General features: G+C 43.2%; 1 protein-coding gene across 2 annotated transcripts in view; it reads left to right on the forward strand.

Moving 5' to 3' along the window:
* The window catches only part of ITGA4 (integrin subunit alpha 4), a 159144-nt gene that overhangs the window by 24144 nt on the left and 113829 nt on the right, over window positions 1-21171 (forward strand). For both annotated transcript variants that reach the window (XM_069733230.1, XM_069733231.1), the window contains exon 3: window positions 18184-18290. In XM_069733230.1, coding sequence (XP_069589331.1) covers window positions 18184-18290 — 107 coding nt within the window. The remainder of the gene's footprint in view (window positions 1-18183; window positions 18291-21171) is intronic.

Consider the following 21171-nt stretch of genomic DNA (forward strand, 5'->3'; position numbering starts at 1 on the left):
TGCCCGGAGTGATGTAACTCGCGATCGGTCACATGCACCTCAATCAGTGAAGCTTATAGCACCTGGTAGAGGGTTTTAAAAGGGGCATTGGGGACTCATCACATCATTGCAGCCCCCTGAGGAAGCCAACATGAAACGCGCGTTGGGGCAGCGTGTGTGGAACCACAGATAGAGATATGGGTAAGAGCCATTGAATGTGGGATTTATGTCGCCGCCATCAGTATTATTACTTCTGTTACTAGTAGCTTAGCTTTGTACTATTTCACTGATGCAGTTCCATGAATCTCTTACGCAACTTTAATTGAATTTTCAACACTGTCACTTTATATAGAAATGGATTCTTTCACCAGGCTCTCCCTTATTGCACTATATTTGTGGTGCTACACCATACTATTTCTTCTACACCTGATCTCTGCTTAAAGTGGTTCTGCCATTGATACGGTCTTTTATCTTGTATTGCCTTGTAAGTACTTAATGATCCAGTAAAATAAAATTCTTTTTACTTTACTTTGGATTATGTACTCCATTCTTTATGCATGCAACTTTTCTAATGTATTAGTTGGTAGAGTTTTAAAAAGAAGTTATTGCTATATTTCTTGGCTTTGCAAGATGATGTCTTTCAACATTGATGTTTGTCAGTTTTACTGGTATATTGAAACTTTGAGAAGACCAAAAAAATGTTATCTGATCCTTTCAGTGTGCCTGAGTAATTTCTGCAAAACTGCCTTTCTTTGCTCTTGTCATGACCTCTCTAAATGAATGTAACGGTAATGTTATAACCCCAGACCATGTAATTTTAGATAATGAAACTCACTTTGTAAAAGAGTTTCTAAATTATAACATTACTCCATTGTTTCACTAGAGTTACATATAACAATACCGTGAACATGTGCGGGGGTTGTGCGAAAGTTAAAGAGGTTGAAAACGTACTGATCGTGGAGGTCTGACTGCTGGAACTCACATTGATTAGCAGATTGGAGAACTTTTATTTTAATAAAGGAACTGAAGGTAAACTAATCAATTTAGCAGACAATGTAAAGCTAGGAGAGATAGCTAACACTAGAGAAGACAGAAAAAAAGATTTAGAAGGATCTAGATAACAACAATGGGCTGTAACTAAAGGTACCGTCACATTAAGCGACGCTGCAGTGATATAGACAATGATGCCGATCGCTGCAGCGTCGCTGTTTAGTCGTTGTGTGGTCGATGGAGAGCTGTCACACAGACAGCTCTTCAGCGACCAACGATGCCGAAGTCCCCGGGTAACCAGGGTAAACATCGGGTTACTAAGCGCAGGGCCGCGCTTAGTAACCGATGTTTACCTTGGTTACCATTGTAAATGTAAAAAAAACCACTACATACTTACATTCCGGTGTCTGTCACGTCCCCCGGCGTCAGCTTCCCTGCACTGTGTCAGCGCCGGCCGTAAAGCAGAGCGGTGACGTCACCGCTGTGCTATGCTTTACGGCCGGCCGGCGCTGACACAGTGCAGGGAAACTGACGCCGGGGGACGCGACAGACACCGGAATGTAAGTATGTTTTTTTTTTTACATTTACAATGATAACCAGGGTAAACATCGGGTTACTAAGCACGGCCCTGCACTTAGTAACCCGATGTTTACCCTGGTTACAAGTGAACACATCGCTGGATCGGCGTCACACATGCCGATTCAGCGATGTCAGCGGGTGATCCAGCGACGAAATAAAGTTCTGGACTTTCAGCTCCGACCAGAGATGTCACAGCAGGATCCTGATCGCTGCTGCGTGTCAAACACAACGATATCGCTATCCGGGACGCTGCAACGTCACGGATCGCTATCGTTATTGTTCTAAAGTTGCTCAGTGTGAAGGTACCTTAATAGAATGGTATTTAGCAGGGAAAAATACAAGATTCTACATCTGGGCCAGAAAAACGAAAATTACATCTACAGAATGGGAGGGATAGAACTACAGTAAACAACAGCTTGTGTAAATAAGACTTGGGTATACTAATATATCACAGACTGCACATGAGTCAACAGTGTGATGCAGCAGCAAAAAAGGCAAACACAGTTTTAGGATGTATTAAAAGAAGCATAGAGTCTAGATCATAATTGTCCCCCTCCATTCCTCCTTGGTCCACTCGGATGTAAGACCGCTGCTCCAGATGTGGAAGCGATAGGTTTTTGCATTTTCCTGGAGAAATACAGAATTAGAGCAGGCATAACTGTAGGAAATCTGAGCATTATTGCAACCTTTTCATCATTGCCTTTGCTCCTGTTTTTTGTTTAGTTTTGTACCTTATTTTTGTTTGCACCCAATTCATCGTTCAATTTGTGCCTTTTCTATGTCTGCTTTATATGTGCTCCAATTTTTTTTTGTTTTGTTTTGTTTTCTGCTTTGTGGGAGAAATTTAGTGATTCTAGATGTTTTCGCCTGTGGACTTTTCAAAATGTTGCAAAATTTGCAGCAACTTCACTCCAGTTGCTACTTGGTGTATTTTCTCAGTACTGCAGCATTTTACTCCGTTTTGCAAAATGTGTATTTTTTGGCACCAAAAAGCTGCAAAAACATCAGTATCCAGCCCCCTCTGTATCCCTGGGAGAACAGGTCATGGGTGATTTGTTTTCTCCATAGCAGATGTTAATAAATCGCTTAAAATTTTAAAGAGTACATAGAAATATTTTAAGGAACTGCTGATAGTGTAATTAACTATTGTAAGGTTCACTTTTCCTTCAAATATTATTTCTATGGGTATATATTCTGGTGTTTTCTTTAGAGAGATTGATTTAATGGAGAATTGAAAATTGTAAAAAAAAATTTTTCAAAAAACCCAGTAATGCATTTCCCATAAATTATGTATACTGTAAGTGTAGATTCTTAATCTCTCTCAAGTATCTGGATATCTAAATGTGACCAACCACTTTACATTTCCCCACGCTGCCAATTTCCGCAGTATCAGATGACCACTTATTGTGTATGAAGGTGTCCTGAACCTTTCACTACAATAGGTGCAGTGGTTGTGATCGCACCCCGGCCCTGAAGCCTAGGGTGCCCCAAAAGTCTCTTTGGCATGAGATTCAAGTTTTGCCATTGACCTTCCACAATGGCAGATGTTACAAGAAAATGGTTTGGAGCTGGGCAAAACGGGTGTAAAAATGGCTAAAGCCACAAAATGTTTTGCGTAATCTCGGGTTGCACAAAAATTTAGCAACTCATCAAGATTAAGAAGATTTATGGCAAGAGCACTTTGATGAATTGGGGTCTTTGTGATCTGTTTTACAGTTGGTTTGGGTTCTATAAATTCTAGGAGGTAAACATCCTGCTGCACTGGTGCTGAAAATAAATATCAAATGGGTCTTTTCTCCCATTTTGATTCTTTTTCACATCATGTGAAACCAGTCACTTATTTATAATGATTTGCAGAGAAAACTTTTCTTTTCAACTCCTCTACTCATAAAAGACTGCACATTGTAATCTTGGAGAATCTTATGAGTCTTAGGCTGCCGTCACACTAGCAGTATTTGGTCAGTATTTTACATCAGTATTTGTAACCCAAAACCAGGAGTGGGTGATAAATACAGAAGTGGTGACATGTTTCTATTATACTTTAATTCTATTTGCTCCACTCCTGGTTTTGGCTTACAAATACTGATGTAAAATACTGACCAAATACTGATAGTGTGACGGCAGCCTTAGAGTCCGTTTACACAGACCTTCCGGTGGCACGATATGACCACCAATTGGTTAAAGAAACATTTTTATCAGTCGGCAATCATTTGAATGCCTGTTTATACAGACAGGCCAAAGTAAACGATGTGTACTGAACGACATAAATTAGATCGCTCAGTGCGTATGGGCTGCCATGGTTCTTGGCAGTGCGAGTCCTGCTTACACAGGACGCTGCACTGCCGAGAATAATGATCTTTTATGCTGCGCTAAAGATCATTTCACTCAATGAGTGTGATTTTTACATTAATGTCACTTAAAGGGCTTGTCCAACCTCTTCTTAAACTAAATCTTTGGCCTCAATAAAATAATAAAGCCTATACTCACCTCCCATGCTAGCGCCGTTCCCACGGTGTCAGCACTCACTCTCCCCGAGGCTGTGATGCGGTGTTGTGACACGTGACGCCGGCAGCCAATCAGTGCTGGCATCACTGTCTCTGCCTTTGGACAAACTGAACATAAAGAGGAAGCCAGAGATCAGCTGCAGCCCGGACTTCCTGTTCGGGTTCAGTTTGTCCGAAGGCAAAGACAGTGATGCCAGTGCTGATTGGGCATCACGTGACATTCGACAGCAGTGTTCCCCAACTCCGGTCCTCAAGAGCCACCAACAGGTCATGTTTTCAGGATTTCCTTAGTACTGCTCAGGTGATAATTGCATCACCTGGAAAGGCAAGAATTCCATCACCTGTGCAATACTAAGGAAATCCTGAAAATATGACCTGTTGGTGGCTCTTGAGGACCAGAGTTGGGGAGCACTGATATACAGTATCACCACCCCGGGACCATGAGTGCCGACACCGCTGTAGTGGAGCCAGAACAGGAGGTGAGTATAGGCTTTATTATTTTATCGGTGCCGAACATTTAGTTTAAGAATGGGTTGTCCTAGTGGACAGCCCATTTAACCTTGATGATAGTTTACTATTATTTTAACTTACTTTTGTCTTACTTCTCTGGAAAATCCCTTTAACAATCCAAATGTTACACAGAAATATAAAATATAAATAAAAACATAAATAAATTTAAAATATAATAATCTATAAAAAAAAAAAAGCATTATATAACCTTTTAGCATACAAATTAAAGTATAAAACATAAACATCGCTGTCAGCTTGTAAGAAGCCTCGAAATGCAATAAATTACTTCCTGGAAGAATATTTCACATGGTAAATGTCTCTTTGGTAGCAAGATAAGATGACCCTTGCAATTCACAGGTTTTTCCTGGTAAAGATGTTTCCTGGCTTGTCGCTTTTTTTATTGAAGAACTTTTGAAAACATGCAACTGTCATTTGAAGATCGTTTTTCACATCTTTACTGAAATACTTCATGTTATAAAATGTAGCAACTAAGAACAAAGGGGGCAGCATTGTAAAAAATATTCCATATTCTACCTTAAACAGAATGAAATCTGGGACGGTAATGTAATTTCCACATTGGATTTGGTGGGTGTCCTTAGGATGACACATTGCTCATAATTCACAATGTATTGTACATTAATAAGACATTATACACAATTATTTCAATATTATTTTCTTTTCAAATCTCTTTACTACATAAAATAAAAAGATCACCTGCTGCAGCAGTGTGTGGCGTTAGAGCAGAGAGGGCGTCCATGGGCACTCGCTTATAAGTATTATTCTTGCCTTCTACTTTTTAGATACATTATTTCTCTTCTTGCATGCTGGATTTTCACTTTTTTACATTACATTTGAATTACATTTTTTTAAATGTATGTACACATATTTATGTACTGTATATACAGTGTATATATATATATATATATATATATCTGTTTTTGTTACTTATATGCAGTTTGACTGATGAAGGTCATTATACCATCTGTTTAATTTTATTGTGTGCAGGCAATCCAAAAATAATCTTCTTACAATATTTATTTGAGTGCCAAGCTTTCTACAAGATTTACATGGGATAGGATCCTACTTGAGCAGCATCCACAAGAGTGCCGTAATTACTATTTAGACTCTATGTGATTGTAGACCTTTAAATCCTTACAGCGCACTCAGTGCACGCTGTCAGTATTCACTGATGCCGCTGCTGGGAGCGATTTGCATCTTCTGGCCACATTCAGACTAGACATTTACGGTCTAGCTCAATTCGCTTGTACTGGGCAAGGCGGCACATGTCTATTCGGCCTGTGACTGCAAGTAGGCAAATCATATATTTGCGATCGTGCACTTATTCGCTTCTGGCTCTAGCACTGGAGAAACCTTACAGCATGCACAGTGCGCTTTGTGAGGGTAAAAAGTCTGAATTTACATGAAGTGACTTCAAACTTGAATTACAAGTAGTGATGAGCAAGTGTGCCCGTTACTCGGGTTTTCCGAGCATGCTCGGGTGTTCTCTGAGTATCTTCGGCAAGCTCGTACTGTAGATTATGTTTTTGTCTCTGCAGCTGCATGATTTGTGGCTGTTAGACAACCTGAACATATGCAGGGATTGCTGTTATGAACTGGTGATTCAGAACCACAATGGACCTGGTGGTTAAGAGCACACAAAATGACCTGATAGTTACTAATAACATAGGACGAGCTCTGAGACGTGGGAACTCTGCTGACCGCAATCCCTAATCCTATCACACCACACTAGAAGTAGCCGTGGAGCGCTCCTGACCAGACCCAGGCGCCTCGGCACAGCCTAAGAAACTAGCTAGCCCTGAAGATAGAAAAATAAGCCTACCTTGCCTCAGAGAAATTCCCCAAAGGAAAAGGCAGCCCCCCACATATAATGACTGTGAGTAAAGATGAAAATACAAACACAGAGATGAAATAGATTTTAGCAAAGTGAGGCCCGACTTACTGAATAGACCGAGGATAGGAAAGATAGCTTTGCGGTCAGCACAAAAACCTACAAACAACCACGCAGAGGGCGCAAAAAGACCCTCCGCACCGACTAACGGTACGAAGGTGCTTCCTCTGCGTCCCAGAGCTTCCAGCAAGCAAGACAAACCAAAATAGCAAGCTGGACAGAAAAAATAGCAAACAAAAGAAACACAAGCAGAACTTAGCTTATGCAGGGAAGACAGGCCACAAGAACGATCCAGGAGAGAGCAAGACCAATACTGGAACATTGACTGGAGGCAAGGAACAAAGAACTAGGTGGAGTTAAATAGAGCAGCACCTAACGACTTAACCTCGTCACCTGAGGAAGGAAACTCAGAAGCCGCAGCCCCACTCACATCCACCAGAGGAAGCTCATGGACAGAACCAGCCGAAGTACCACTCATGACCACAGGAGGGAGCTTGACCACAGAATTCACAACAGTACCCCCCTTGAGGAGGGGTCACCGGACCCTCACCAGAGCCCCCAGGCCGACCAGGATGAGCCAAATGAAAGGCACGAACCAGATCGGCAGCATGAACATCAGAGGCAAAGACCCAGGAATTATCTTCCTGACCATAACCCTTCCACTTAACCAGGTACTGGAGTTTCCGTCTCGAAATACGAGAATCCAAAATCTTCTCCACCACATATTCCAACTCCCCCTCAACCAAAACCGGGGCAGGAGGATCAACGGATGGAACCACAGGTGCCACGTATCTCCGCAACAATGACCTATGGAATACATTATGGATGGAAAAAGAAGCTGGAAGGGTCAAACGAAACGACACAGGATTAAGAACCTCAGAAATCCTATACGGACCAATGAAACGAGGCTTAAACTTAGGAGAGGAAACTTTCATAGGAATATAACGACACGACAACCAAACCAAATCCCCAACACGAAGTCGGGGACCCACACAGTGCCTGCGGTTAGCGAAACGTTGAACCTTCTCCTGGGACAATATCAAATTGTCCACTACATGAGTCCAAATCTGCTGCAACCTATCCACCACAGTATCCACACCAGGACAGTCCGAAGACTCAACCTGCCCTGAGGAGAAACGAGGATGGAAACCAGAATTGCAGAAAAACGGTGAAACCAAAGTAGCCGAGCTGGCCCGATTATTAAGGGCGAACTCAGCCAAAGGCAAAAAGGACACCCAATCATCCTGATCAGCAGAAACAAAGCATCTTAGATATGTTTCCAAGGTCTGATTGGTTCGTTCAGTTTGGCCATTTGTCTGAGGATGGAAAGCCGAGGAAAAAGACAAATCAATGCCCATCCTAGCACAAAAGACTCGCCAAAACCTCGAAACAAACTGGGAACCTCTGTCAGAAATGATGTTCTCCGGAATGCCATGTAAACGAACCACATGCTGGAAAAACAATGGCACCAAATCAGAGGAGGAAGGCAATTTAGACAAGGGTACCAAATGGACCATCTTAGAGAAGCGATCACAAACCACCCAAATGACCGACATCTTTTGAGAGACAGGGAGATCCGAAATAAAATCCATAGAGATATGTCTCCAGGGCCTCTTCGGGACCGGCAAGGGTAAAAGCAACCCACTGGCACGAGAACAGCAGGGCTTAAACCGAGCACAAGTCCCACAGGACTGCACAAACGAACGCACATCCCGCGACAGAGACGGCCACCAAAAGGATCTAGCCACCAAATCTCTGGTACCAAAGATTCCAGGATGACCAGCCAACACCGAACAATGAACCTCAGAGATAACTCTACTCGTCCATTTATCAGGGACAAACAGTTTCTCCGCTGGGCAACGGTCAGGTCTATTAGCCTGAAATTTTTGCAGCACCCGCCGCAAATCAGGGGAGATGGCAGACAAAATTACCCCCTCTTTGAGAATACCCGCCGGCTCAGGCAAACCCGGAGAGTCGGGCACAAAACTCCTAGACAGGGCATCCGCCTTCACATTCTTAGAGCCCGGAAGGTACAAAACCACAAAGTCAAAACAGGAGAAAAACAGCGACCAACGAGCCTGTCTAGGATTCAACCATTTGGCAGACTCGAGATAAGTCAAGTTCTTGTGATCAGTCAAGACCACCACGTGATGCTTAGCTCCTTCAAGCCAATGACGCCACTCCTCGAATGCCCACTTCATGGCCAGCAACTCTCGATTGCCAACATCATAATTACGCTCAGCAGGCGAAAACTTCCTGGAAAAGAAGGCACATGGTTTCATCATCGAGCCATCAGAACTTCTTTGCGACAAAACAGCCCCTGCTCCAATCTCAGAAGCATCAACCTCGACCTGGAACGGGAGCGAAACATCTGGCTGGCACAACACAGGGGCAGAAGAAAAACGACGCTTCAACTCCTGAAAAGCTTCCACAGCAGCAGAAGACCAATTGACCACATCAGCACCTTTCTTGGTTAAATCAGTCAACGGTTTAGCAATACTAGAAAAATTATTGATGAAGCGACGATAAAAATTAGCAAAGCCCAGGAACTTCTGCAGACTCTTCAGAGATGTCGGCTGAGTCCAATCATAAATGGCCTGAACTTTAACAGGGTCCATCTCGATAGTAGAAGGGGAAAAAATGAACCCCAAAAATGAAACCTTCTGAACACCAAAGAGACACTTAGATCCCTTCACAAACAAAGAATTAGCACGCAGGACCTGGAACACCATTCTGACCTGCTTCACATGAGACTCCCAATCATCCGAGAAGACCAAAATATCATCCAAGTATACAATCAGGAATTTATCCAGGTACTCTCTGAAGCTGTCATGCATAAAGGACTGAAAAAAAGATGGAGCATTGGAAAGCCCGAATGGCATAACCAGGTACTCAAAATAGCCCTCGGGCGTATTAAATGCTGTTTTCCATTCATCGCCCTGTTTAATACGCACAAGATTATACGCACCACGAAGATCTATCTTGGTGAACCAACAAGTACCCTTAATCCAAGCAAACAAATCAGACAGCAGCGGCAAGGGGTACTGAAATTTGACTGTGATTTTATTAAGAAGGCGGTAATCAATACAAGGTCTCAGCGAACCATCCTTCTTGGCCACAAAAAAGAACCCCGATCCCAATGGCAACGACGACGGGCAAATATGACCCTTCTCCAAGGATTCCTTTACATAACTCCGCATAGCGGCGTGCTCAGGCACAGACAAATTAAACAGTCGACCTTTAGGAAATTTACTACCAGGAATCAAATCGATAGCACAATCGCAATCCCTATGCGGAGGTAGGGCACTGGATTTGGGCTCATCAAATACATCCCGGTAATCCGACAAGAACTCTGGAACCTCAGAAGGGGTGGATGATGAAATAGACAGAAATGGAACATCACCATGTACCCCCTGATAACCCCAGCTGGACACAGACATAGATTTCCAATCCAATACTGGGTTATGGACCTGTAGCCATGGCAACCCCAACACGACCACATCATGCAGATTATGCAACACCAAAAAGCGAATATCCTCCTGATGCGCAGGAGCCATGCACATGGTCAGTTGGGTCCAGTACTGAGGCTTATTCTTGGCCAAAGGCGTAGCATCAATTCCTCCCAATGGAATAGGATACTGCAAGGGCTCCAAGAAAAACCCACAGTGCCTAGCAAACTCCAAGTCCATCAAATTCAGGGCAGCGCCTGAATCCACAAATGTCATGACAGAATAGGATGACAAAGAGCAGATCAAAGTAACGGACAAAAGAAATTTCGACTGTACCGTACCAATGGTGGCAGACCTAGCGAAACGCCTGGTGCGCTTAGGACAATCGGAGATAGCATGAGTGGAATCACCACAGTAAAAACACAGCCCATTCCGACGTCTGTGTTCTTGCCGTTCATCTCTGGTCAAAGTCCTATCAAATTGCATAGGCTCAGGTTTATGCTCAGATAATACTGCCAAATGGTGCACAGTTTTACGCTCACGTAAGCGTCGATCGATCTGAATGGCCAAAGACATAGACTCATTCAGACCAGCAGGCATAGGAAATTCCACCATGACATCCTTAAGGGCTTCAGAGAGACCCTTTCTGAAAATTGCTGCCAGAGCACATTCATTCCATTGAGTGAGCACAGACCATTTCCTAAACTTCTGACAATATATCTCTACCTCATCCTGACCCTGACACAGAGCCAGCAAGATTTTCTCTGCCTGATCCACTGAATTAGGTTCATCATAGAGCAATCCGAGCGCCAGAAAAAATGCATCAATATCACATAATGCTGGATCTCCTGGCGCAAGGGAAAATGCCCAGTCTTGAGGGTCGCCACGTAATAAAGAAATAATGATCTTTACTTGTTGAACTGGGTTACCAGAGGAGCGGGGTTTCAAAGCCAGAAATAGTTTACAATTATTTTTGAAATTCAGAAACTTAGCTCTATCTCCAGAAAATAAATCAGGAATAGGAATTCTAGGTTCTAACATAGAATTCTGAACCACAAAGTCTTGAATATTTTGTACTCTTGCAGTGAGATGATCCACACAAGAAGACAGACCTTTAATGTCCATCACTACACCTGTGTCCTGAACCACCCAAATGTCTAGGGGAAAAGAAAGACAAAACACAGTGCAGAGAAAAAAAAATGGTCTCAGAACTTCTCTTTTCCCTCTATTGAGAAGCATTAGTACTTTGGGCCTCCAGTACTGTTATGAACTGGTGATTCAGAACCACAATGGACCTGGTGGTTAAGAGCACACAAAATGACCTGATAGTTACTAATAACATAGGACGAGGTCTGAGACGTGGGAACTCTGCTGACCGCAATCCCTAATCCTATCACACCACACTAGAAGTAGCCGTGGAGCGCTCCTGACCAGACCTAGGCGCCTCGGCACAGCCTAAGAAACTAGCTAGAAGATAGAAAAATAAGCCTACCTTGCCTCAGAGAAATTCCCCAAAGGAAAAGGCAGCCCCCCACATATAATGACTGTGAGTAAAGATGAAAATACAAACACAGAGATGAAATAGATTTTAGCAAAGTGAGGCCCGACTTACTGAATAGACCGAGGATAGGAAAGAGAGCTTTGCGGTCAGCACAAAAACCTACAAACAACCACGCAGAGGGCGCAAAAAGACCCTCCGCACCGACTAACGGTACGAAGGTGCTTCCTCTGCGTCCCAGAGCTTCCAGCAAGCAAGACAAACCAAAATAGCAAGCTGGACAGAAAAAATAGCAAACAAAAGAAACACAAGCAGAACTTAGCTTATGCAGGGAAGACAGGCCACAAGAACGATCCAGGAGAGAGCAAGACCAATACTGGAACATTGACTGGAGGCAAGGAACAAAGAACTAGGTGGAGTTAAATAGAGCAGCACCTAACGACTTAACCTCGTCACCTGAGGAAGGAAACTCAGAAGCCGCAGCCCCACTCACATCCACCAGAGGAAGCTCATGGACAGAACCAGCCGAAGTACCACTCATGACCACAGGAGGGAGCTTGACCACAGAATTCACAACAGATTGCCTGTTTGTTAGGGAATCCCCACATGTATTCTGGCTGTCTAGCAGCCGCAAATCATGCAGCTGTGGAGACACAAACATAATCTACAAGCACACCGAAGATACTCGGAGAACACCCGAGCATGATTGGAAAACTCGAGTAGCGAGCACACTCGCTCATCATTAATTACAAGCATGGACAACCCCTTTTCTAATTCTAAACTTTCCACACTGGTCTCCGGCCATCAGCTGAGTGTGGGTTGTCATTTAACTCTATAAGCCTTAGGGAATTAATATTCATGCTATTTCCTAATACAGCGCTGGACCAATCCCTGGCCTCAGGTAACCAATACACTCAGAAGATTGCTGTTGGCGATCATACACATTAGATAGTTGTTGGATGAATCTTCATTTGGCTGACAGCTATCTCTCTTAATTTCCCCATACACAGGAGCGTTCTCTTGGTCAACAAGCTCGGCCTGTGTCCCTTCAAAAAAACGGATCAGCCTTTTGAGAGTCCAACAATCGGATCCTTCTCTTTCCTGATATCGTCTATGCGGGGAGAAAATGAGGCCTCCCTACACATTAGATCGGTAGAATATCCAGACTATTTCCAAAGACTTATCTGTTGTGCATGTGGGCCTCAACCATTGGGTTGTTATCCACTAATTTAATTTCCAACCTATGTTATAAATTACCTTAGGGTACCGTTACACTATACGATTTACCAACGATCATGACCAGCGATACGACCTGGCCGTGATCGTTGGTAAGTCGTTGTGTGGTCGCTGGAGAGCTGTCACACAGACAGCTCTCCAGCGACCAACGATGTCGAGGTCCCCGGGTAACCAGGGTAAACATCGGGTTACTAAGCGCAGGGCCGCGCTTAGTAACCCGATGTTTACCCTGGTTACCAGCGTAAAAAGAAAACAAACATTACATACTTACATTCCGGTGTCTGTCCCTTGCCATCTGCTTCCCGCACTGACTGACTGCTGGCCGTAAACTGAAAGCACAGCACAGCGCGCTGTGCTCTGCTTTCACTTTACGGCCGGCAGTCAGTCAGTGCGGGAAGCAGACGGCAAGGGACCTGACGGACACCGGAATGTAAGTATGTACTGTTTTTTTTTTTACATTTACGATGGTAACCAGGATAAACATCGGGTTACTAAGCGCGGCCCTGCGCTTAGTAACCCGATGTTTACCATGGTTACAAGCGAACGCATCGCTGGATCGGTGTCACACACACCGATCCAGTGATGACAGCGGGAGATCCACCGACGAAAGAAAGTTCCAAACGATCTGCTACGACGTACGATTCTCAGCAGGGTCCCTGATCGCTGCTGCGTGTCAGACACAGCGATATTGTATGGATATCGCTGGAACGTCACGAATCGTGCCGTCGTAGCGATCAAAATGGCACTGTGTGATGGTACCCTTAGACCAGAGTTGAAGCTACTGAGATGTTTCATTTGGTTTGAACATTTTCTGCAACATTTTTATACGCGGCTGGGAAATGAAAAAGATAAAGATGAAGAAACCATACCATGATGTTTTTAGTTTCACTGACCGCTTTTATCTTTACTGAGAGTTCCTTTTAAGTTGAGTATATAAGAAATAAGTGTAAATCAAGGCCACTAACCAAACCTCAAGCCACTAATTCACCGCTCTTGAAGTTGCCATGGTTACAAGAAGTCGTGTTTTGAAAAAACTCTGCGCTATCATTCCCCTTGTGAAAACATCTCAAACATGAAGCTTTACTATGTAAAGTGCGAGAAATCGATTTGTAATAGGATTTAGTAACTATTTCATGATCAGGAATGTAGTAGAAGGAGATGGACGGCTTTCCTGCCCTGCTGTCAATATCCCAGAAAGGATCTAGGCATTTTGAGGTACTCCAATCTCATCCCCATCAAATAATCACATTTTCTTCATCCTGTATACTATGACATTAGAAAGGAAAGGATTACTGTCTGAATTCACTAGGTTTAGAGTTTGAGTCAAGTGGAATATGAGTGGGGTCCGGGTGCGGAAAAGATGGAGAACTTCATTTCTCCATCTTCTCCATTGTCTCTGTGAGCACACAACGGACTTCACTCAGATGACGTCAGAGCACAGTCCAATGTTTCACACACCGATAGACTTGTATGGATGAGCGGCATCCGATTTGCAGAGTAATTTGCAGCATGCTGCAATTCTTTTCTTGTGCGAAACGGCATGAGAAAAAAATCGAAGATCTCCGCTGCCCCATAGTATAACATTGGGCCAAGTGCTATCCGCTAAAACATCAAAGATTTCTGACAGCATAGGCTTTGAAAAGTCTCATTTGTGAGGTTGCACATAAAAAATGACTTTTGGCATGTTCAAGACATTGTTGCCCCAGCTCTGACAAAGTGGGCCGAGTTGGAGTGGGACAGGTCAGAACAGGTCGGGCGTGGTGACACCTACTCATCAAATATATGACAAGAGGCAGAACACCACAAATCTTACTACAGCATGGACTGGAATAAGATTTGTGGCTAGGCGCATGTGGCGGCATGCGCCACTACACGCCTCACCTGATTCATTAAGAGGTATGTGCCTCTCAATGAATCAAGAGCAGCTGGTCCAAAATGCCCCTTAACAAGAGGGAATCACCGGGCTTGATGAAACATCCTCATATTATTTTTATTAAACTATCTAATGAGCATGTGCAAAGGTCGTTGTGAAGGTTAAGGGAGCAGGGTCAGCAGTGACATCACTTGTTGTGATTGGTGTATAGATATATTATGTGCGAGTCCTGCCTCTGATGATAAAGAAGGAAACTGCGGAAAACTCTTCCTGAGAGGACAGGAAGTAAGTCTAAAAAAAATCCTAGTGGCCAGTGTGAATATTGCAAGCATACTAATCTTATTTTTTATTATAAAGATTGTGATTTAAAAAAAAAATGCCAATGAAAAAAACGTAACACAAAAAGCCTAATTTAATCAACAGGACATTTTCTGATGACACATTCCTTTTAAGTGTGACTACCTGTCAGAAACCCAAAGCGAATTTCATATATAATAATAATTGTTAGTAAATAGTTATAACATTTTCTCTCCATCTCTACTTTTGGTTCATTTTCATCATTCCTAGATTAGTTGAAGTTTATGGGTCAAGACTATGATATTTTTGACTACATAGAGATACATGAAAAATGAAACTGAATGCTGCTTGTGCAGGAATAAGTGGTTTATTACACAGGGCATCATTTTTCCCTTTCTTTGCAATGAATACATTTATAGAGTGAGCTTAAAGTTTGTGGGATCCTATAAATGGAGGTTCTTCTTAACTGGAGCCAAATATGATTGTGGTTGCTTTTATGTCTGTTAGTTTATAATTGCAGTGAAGCATGTGGCTTAAATTACATTTTCAATAAATATGACTGCATGAGGTTGCAGCATTAAAGTCTTCTGGTGTCGATTTTCCCCGCCTGTGCTGGAAACATGTGCCAGATAGCACAAGAGCAGAACCCAACTATGTGGGAGAATAACATATCTTAAAATGCAAGGATAGTATTTTACATGTGGCCGTAGATCATACAAGGATGCGCCCATTGCCCAATCCCTACACACTTCTGCTTAGCTTATTATCGGCAGTGATCCACAAGAGTCCAAGTGGTTCTGTACAAATAAATGAGAAAGATCTCTACCCTCTCGGTACCTGGGTCACAATCATTTTATGGATGGAAATGTTAGTTATTAGGTACATATTAGGCTAACTGTAGACTGTTCAGAGTGTTAGGACATCCGTATTCATCATAATGCCACGCTGGACACTTTATAAGAGTAGGTGGAAGTAAAAATTAAACTGATTCCATGGGGTTCTACCATTGGCGTAAATAGATTCCTATGGGCCCCAGTGCAAAATGTGGACCTGGGCCTCCTCCAGCATGTTGGTCAGATGTACAAGCTCCTGTAATAATATGTTCCATCCTGTCCCCCATCCTGTTTTAATGTTCAATGTCTTGCCCCCCATCTTGTATTATTATACCTTGTACTGTTCCCCATCCTGTAATACTGTCCCCCATCCTGGCCCCTTTCTTTAATAATGTCACCCATCCGGTCCTTCATCCTGTAATAATGTCTGCCATCCTGTTATAATGCTCAATGTCTCCCCCATCCTGTAATAATGGGCCCCAGTGCAAAATTTGGACCTGGGCCTCCTCCAGCATGTTGGTCAGATGTACAAGCTCCTGTAATAATGTTTTCCATCCTGTCCCCATCCTGTTATAATGTTCAATGTCTTGGCCCCCATTTTATATTAATATACCTTGTACTGACCCCTATTCCATAATAATGTCTCCCATCCTGGCCCCTTTCATTAATTAAGTCACCCATCCTGACTCCCATCCTGTAATTATGTGCCCCACCCTGGCCCCTTTCCTTAACAATATTCCTCACGCTGGGCTTTTTCTTTAATAAAGTTCCCTATTCTGGCCCCTTTTTTAATAATGTCCCCCATCCTGTAACAATGTCCCCCATCCTGGCCCCAATACTATGATAACGTCCTCCATCCTGGTGCCCAGAGGAGGGACAAGCTCTGCCTCTAGTTCCTCTTACCTCCTTCTCTTTCCCTTCTACATAGAATCTCATCAGTAGCAGCTGCCATGAATTACTTTGGTGATGGGAAAGTCTGTCTTCACCGAGTACAGATTTTATCCTTGAATTGAGAATTTTGAGAATGAAAGATCAATTCTGTCACAGAAAGAAGCAGATTGATATCATAAGATTTATTACAACATTTCTTATTTTCATGTGTATTATTGATTTATGAGATAAAAATAATAATTGTCGCCTCTCGGAACATATATACTGTGTGTTTATATACAGTGGGAAAAATAAGTATTTGATACACTGCCGATTTTGCAAGTTTTCCCACCTACAAATAATGGAGAGGTCTGTAATGTTTATCATAGATACACATCAACTGGGAGAGACAGAATCTAAAAAAATCCAGAAAGTTAAATTGTATTGGGGCTCATAATCTAAATTCCCTATCAGTTTGCCTTTATGTCTTTGGAGTATGGGAGGAAACTGTAGTACCTGGGGGAAACCCACGCAAACATGGAGAGAACATGCAAACTACTTGAAGATGTTGTCCTTAGGGAGATTTGAACCCAGGACCCCAGCGCTGTTTGTTTATTTTTTGGAGTAAAATACCAACATTTTTTGCAATTGGGTTTCATTAAAATAATGTCATTGTTAGCCTATGTGTTCCATTATTGCTGGCTGCAGAATGTTACGCTTTGGCTCTCTAGTGCTAGCTGCAGAATGACTTAACTGAAAATCAAAAATAAAATATGGAACAGCATCCAGTCCAGGTGAAAGATTGGAAAAAACTTTATTCCGCCATCATACAACATTTCGACCAAATGGTCTTTATCTTGTTTTTTTTTAACTGAAAATCAGTCAGTCCTTTCTTAAAGGGGACCTGTCACCTGAATTTGACGGGACCAGTTTTCGGTCATATGGGCGGAGTTTTCGGTGTTTGATTCACCCTTTCCTTACCCGCTGGCTGCATGCTGGCCGCAATTTTGGATTGAAGTTCATTCTATGTCCTCCGTAGTACACGCCTGGAATTTGAGAGCACTGGAGGATCATGGGCTCCTGGTTGCTTCATATCTCAAATATTTGGCAGGTAGTGTGCATCTTTTTTTCTCAATACACTTTTTTTGCAACCCTTTTGATTATTTGCATCAAAACTATTGCACCCCATAATTTTAGCAAATTTATTTCCTCCTGTAAAACTTGCAACAATTTATATCTTCAGCCACATGGGGGACATAGGAAAGAAAATGTTGAGCTTCGTTGGAAGGAGTCTGAGTGCTCCAAGGAGAAATTTGATAGTTGATTATATAATCCTGTAGTTCACTAGAAGATAAGAGACTGACCTGTCTACACCTGACAACATGTGCTGGATCCATAATGCAGGGTTCAAAATGTATGAATGTTACTGATGTAGGGTGATACAAATAACACAGCTAGAATACTGCTGATGAGACAGCATTATGTGCAAAACAACTGTTTGCTTGACTTTACTTTAAAGATGATATTAAGAATAATAGTGGAAAGATAATACATTTGCCCGAGATATCTCATATACTTGTGTGAAACCCAACCAGGTAGCAAACCAATGGACACTTTAGTTCTAATTCATATTTTTCCTCTTTATTTTTCTTTTAGGTGAACAAAATGGTATAAAATGTGGAAGGACGTGTATAGTAGAACAGGATAACCAATGGATGGGGGTTAGCCTCTCAAGACAACCAACTAAAGATGGAAAGCTCTTGGTTAGTACAAGGGTTAATTGTATTGGTGATATTTGAAGATGCTTTTCTCAACTACAAATTTTGCTTGCAACAATATATTTACACATTGCATTGATTTTGTAAAAATTATAGCACAAACTCAACAATGCGAAAGCAAGTCGAATACTGGGAGGTTTCTGATTCCCAAGTGAAGACTTTTAAATCGTAGCTACAATGATGGTGTCTGATCAATACAGTCCTCAAGATTCACTCCCTGAGCTCTCCTTTCAGTGTTATTAACTGTGCACATTGCAGTACCAATGTTACAATGTAGAGTGGCTTGCAAAAGTATTCCCCCCCAGCTTTTTAACTATCTTATTACTATACATCCTGTGTTTAAAAATTTTTGTAATCCAATTAGTGTGTGATGCATCAGCACTAAATATCCTAAGTTGGTGAAGTGAAGTGAAAAAAATATAGGCATAAATTAAATTTATGGGATCATATAACTAAAAATTGGCATGTGCATACAGTATATATTCACCCGTTTTGCGATGAAGCCCATTAAAATTTCTGGTGCAAACAATTACCTTCATACCGTATTTTTCAGACTATAAGATGCACTTTTTCCTCATAAATTTGTGGAGAAAATGGCGGTGCGTCTTATAGTCGGAATGTACTTACAGTTAGCGTGGTGGCAACAGGAGTCAGGTGATTCTTCTGGTGGTCTGACGCTGCAGGCCGATGATCTCGCTCCCATCCCAGCCTGGTGCGGCTGGTGCGGCAGGTTCGGCTGTGCTTGGTGGCGTAGGGGGGGCCCCGGCGACATTTTGTGAACGCCCAGAGCCCCCTGCACTTTTATTGCCTTAATGCTATGGCCTTTGGGAAAATGGCAGCTGGAGGCGACACATGCGCAGATTGAGATCTCGGCTCTGAGATCTCGACTCCCAAGATCTCGTTGCCGAGATCTCAATCTGCGCATGCGCCGCCTCTGGCGGTCATTTTCACAGAGGCCACAGCATTAAGGCAATAAAAGTGCGGGTCTCCGAGCTTTCACAAAATGTCACCGTAGCCCCCGCACTACCGAGCACCACCGAACCTGCAGCACCAGACTGGGATCTGGGCTGCAGGGGCTCCGGCCTTTCACAAAATGTCGCTGGAGCCCCCACACCACCGAGCACAGCCGAGCCTGCGAACCAGTCTGGGTTATAACATCGCCAGACTACCAAACACCCCCTGTGACTCCGCTCCACCAGCACTGCCAATCCCATCCCCCCCAGTAAGCTGAATTCAGGACTGTAAGACGACCCTCATCTGAAGCATTAATATTTTTTCCCCATTTTCCTTCTGGAAATTTAAGGTGTGTCTTATAGTCCAAAAAATATGGCAAGTCACATGCTTAGTGGAATGAAGTTCAACTGTGTGTAATCTAAGTGTCACATGTCGGTCAGTATATACATTTTACCTGTTGTGAAAGACCACAGAGGCTGCAACACCATTAAACGAGAGGCACCACTAACCAAACAACACCATGAAGACCAAGGAGAGCTCCAAACAAGTCAGTGACAACATTTTTGAGAACATGGTACCACAACAAACCTGCCAAGAGAGGGCTGCCCACCAAAACTCTCTGCCTGGGGAAGGAGGGCATTAATCAGAGAGGCTGCACAGAGACCAAAGGTAACGCTGAAGGAACTGCAGAGTTCCCAAGCAGAGACTGAAGTATCTGTACATACAGCCACAATACGCCATACACGCCATTGAGGTGGCTTTTATGGAACAATGGGCAGTTTTTCCTTTAGTTGCTAACAAAAATTGTAATGCTTATTTTAAGTTTGCCAAAAGACACATGGGAGACTACCCAAATGTAAGATGGAAGATGATATGATCAGATGAGACTAAAATTGAACTTTTTGGCCACATAGTTAAATGCTATGTCTGGCGCCAAACAAACACAGCTCATCACTCCACGAACAACGCAGTGAACCATGGTGGTGGCAGAATCAAGCTGTGGGGATGTTTTATGGCAGCAGGGACAGGGAAAATGGTCCAAGTCCTCTCAGTGATTTGAGCCTGGGATGGAGGTTCATCTTCCTACAAGATAATTGCCCAAAGCATACTGCTAAAGCAACACTCGAGTGGTTTGAGGGGAAACGTGTAAATGTTTTGGAGCGACTTAAGGTACCGTTACACTAAATGACTTACCAACGATCACGACCAGCGATACGACCTGGCCGTGATCGTTGGTAAGTCGTTGTGTGGTCGCTGGGGAGCTGTCACACAGACACCTCTCTCCAGTGACTAACGACTTCGGCATCATTGAAACTGTCTTCAACGATGCCGAAGTGCCCGGGTAACCAGGGTAAATATCGGGTTACTAAGCGCAGGGCCGCGCTTAGTAACCCGATATTTACCCTGGTTACCATTGTAAAAGTTAAAAAAAAAAAACAGTACATACTCACATTCCATTGTCTGTCACGTCCCCCGGCGTCAGCTTCCCGCACTAACTGTGTCAGCACCGGCCGAAAAGCAGAGCACAGCATTGACGTCACCGCTGTGCTCTGCTTTACGGCCAGCCGGCGCTGACACAGTCAGTGCAGGGAAGCTGACGCCGGGGGACGTGACAGACAACAGAATGTGAGTATGTACTTTTTTAACTTTTACAATGGTAACCAGGGTAAATATCGGGTTACTAAGCGCGGCCCTGTGCTTAGTAACTCGATATTTACCCTGGTTACCAGTGAACATGCAGCGCCCCAGAGATCTGGTTGTTGCAGTATGGCGCTCTGCCGCTAAGGGGAACAGCGGTATGTCTGATGGCACTAAGGAGTTCTCCTGACCAGGTATCACTAGAACACATTACACTTCACACTCAGGCCACTAGGGGGAGAAAAAGGCTTTATTTATTGGGCCACTCCTCACA

The sequence above is a fragment of the Ranitomeya imitator genome, chromosome 7, assembly GCF_032444005.1.
Source record: "Ranitomeya imitator isolate aRanImi1 chromosome 7, aRanImi1.pri, whole genome shotgun sequence".
Taxonomy (NCBI): domain Eukaryota; kingdom Metazoa; phylum Chordata; class Amphibia; order Anura; family Dendrobatidae; genus Ranitomeya; species Ranitomeya imitator.